Source organism: Alligator sinensis, unplaced genomic scaffold (assembly GCF_000455745.1).
Source record: "Alligator sinensis unplaced genomic scaffold, ASM45574v1 scaffold94_1, whole genome shotgun sequence".
Taxonomy (NCBI): Eukaryota; Metazoa; Chordata; order Crocodylia; family Alligatoridae; genus Alligator; species Alligator sinensis.
This window is the reverse complement of record NW_005842073.1, coordinates 13951-14788: the sequence shown is the minus strand read 5'-3', so window position 1 is coordinate 14788 and position 838 is coordinate 13951. Positions and strand designations below refer to the sequence as shown.

The 838-nt window shown below is 63.2% G+C and overlaps 1 protein-coding gene across 1 annotated transcript in view; it reads left to right on the top strand.

Annotated features, from left to right (window-relative positions):
- Nucleotides 1-838, top strand: part of LOC102376111 — a 14100-nt gene that overhangs the window by 10176 nt on the left and 3086 nt on the right. Inside the window, exon 3 of the mRNA XM_025204242.1 lies at nt 591-833. Coding sequence (XP_025060027.1) covers nt 591-833 — 243 coding nt within the window. The remainder of the gene's footprint in view (nt 1-590; nt 834-838) is intronic.

The window sequence follows — 838 nt, the reverse complement described above, 5'->3', positions numbered from 1 at the left end:
CCCGGTTAGCCTTGTCCCCCTGGGCAGAGGCCCTAGCAGCACTCCTCGTCGACACCGTTGTATAAGCTGCTGTTTGTAGATCTGTGTGGTGTCTACGCCCTACCCCTACGGGAGTCTCTCTCCTGACCCTTCCTGCCCGCCCGCCGGTGCGAACGCCTGCGCAAACGCCGGCGCGCTCTTACAGGGGTGGCTGTGGCCGGGTTGGGACCGGATGTGGGCGGCTGAGTGGGTTAGAAAAAACCAGAAAACCTGCGACATATGTAAGTGAGGTGCTGAATGAGCAATGCTAGTCAGACCCTAGGTGACACTTTCCTGTGGTCATGTCCAGCACCAGCCACAGGCAGGGCCATTGCCCTCGCCCCAGGAGCAGTGGGAAGCCTTATGCAATGGGCAGATGGCCTGGTGTACAGCGCTGGCACGGGCAGTGCTATCCCAGACCCACACAGCCACAGTGGGGGTCTGTCCATTGAGCATCGGGGCTGCCGCAGGGCCCAGGCCTCACGTGGCCTCAGCAGGTCTGTGCCAGCCTGACCCAGACGGTGGGGTGCCCCACCCTGGGGTGCACACAGCACACTGACTCTCTGTTCCAGCTGCCCCGACGATCTCCATCCCAAGAAAACCAGCCCTGGCCAATGCTGAGACCTCCCTCCTGTGCCACGTGGGGCGGTTCTTCCCTGAGGACGTGGACGTGGCGTGGATGAGAGACGGGCAGGTCCTGAACGCCTCCATCCGCTCCAGCCCCCAGAGGAACGCGGATGGGACCTTCAACCTCACCCTCACTTACACCTTCACCCCCGCCCGCAGCGACGCCGGCAGTGTCTTCTTCTCTCCCGGCCGG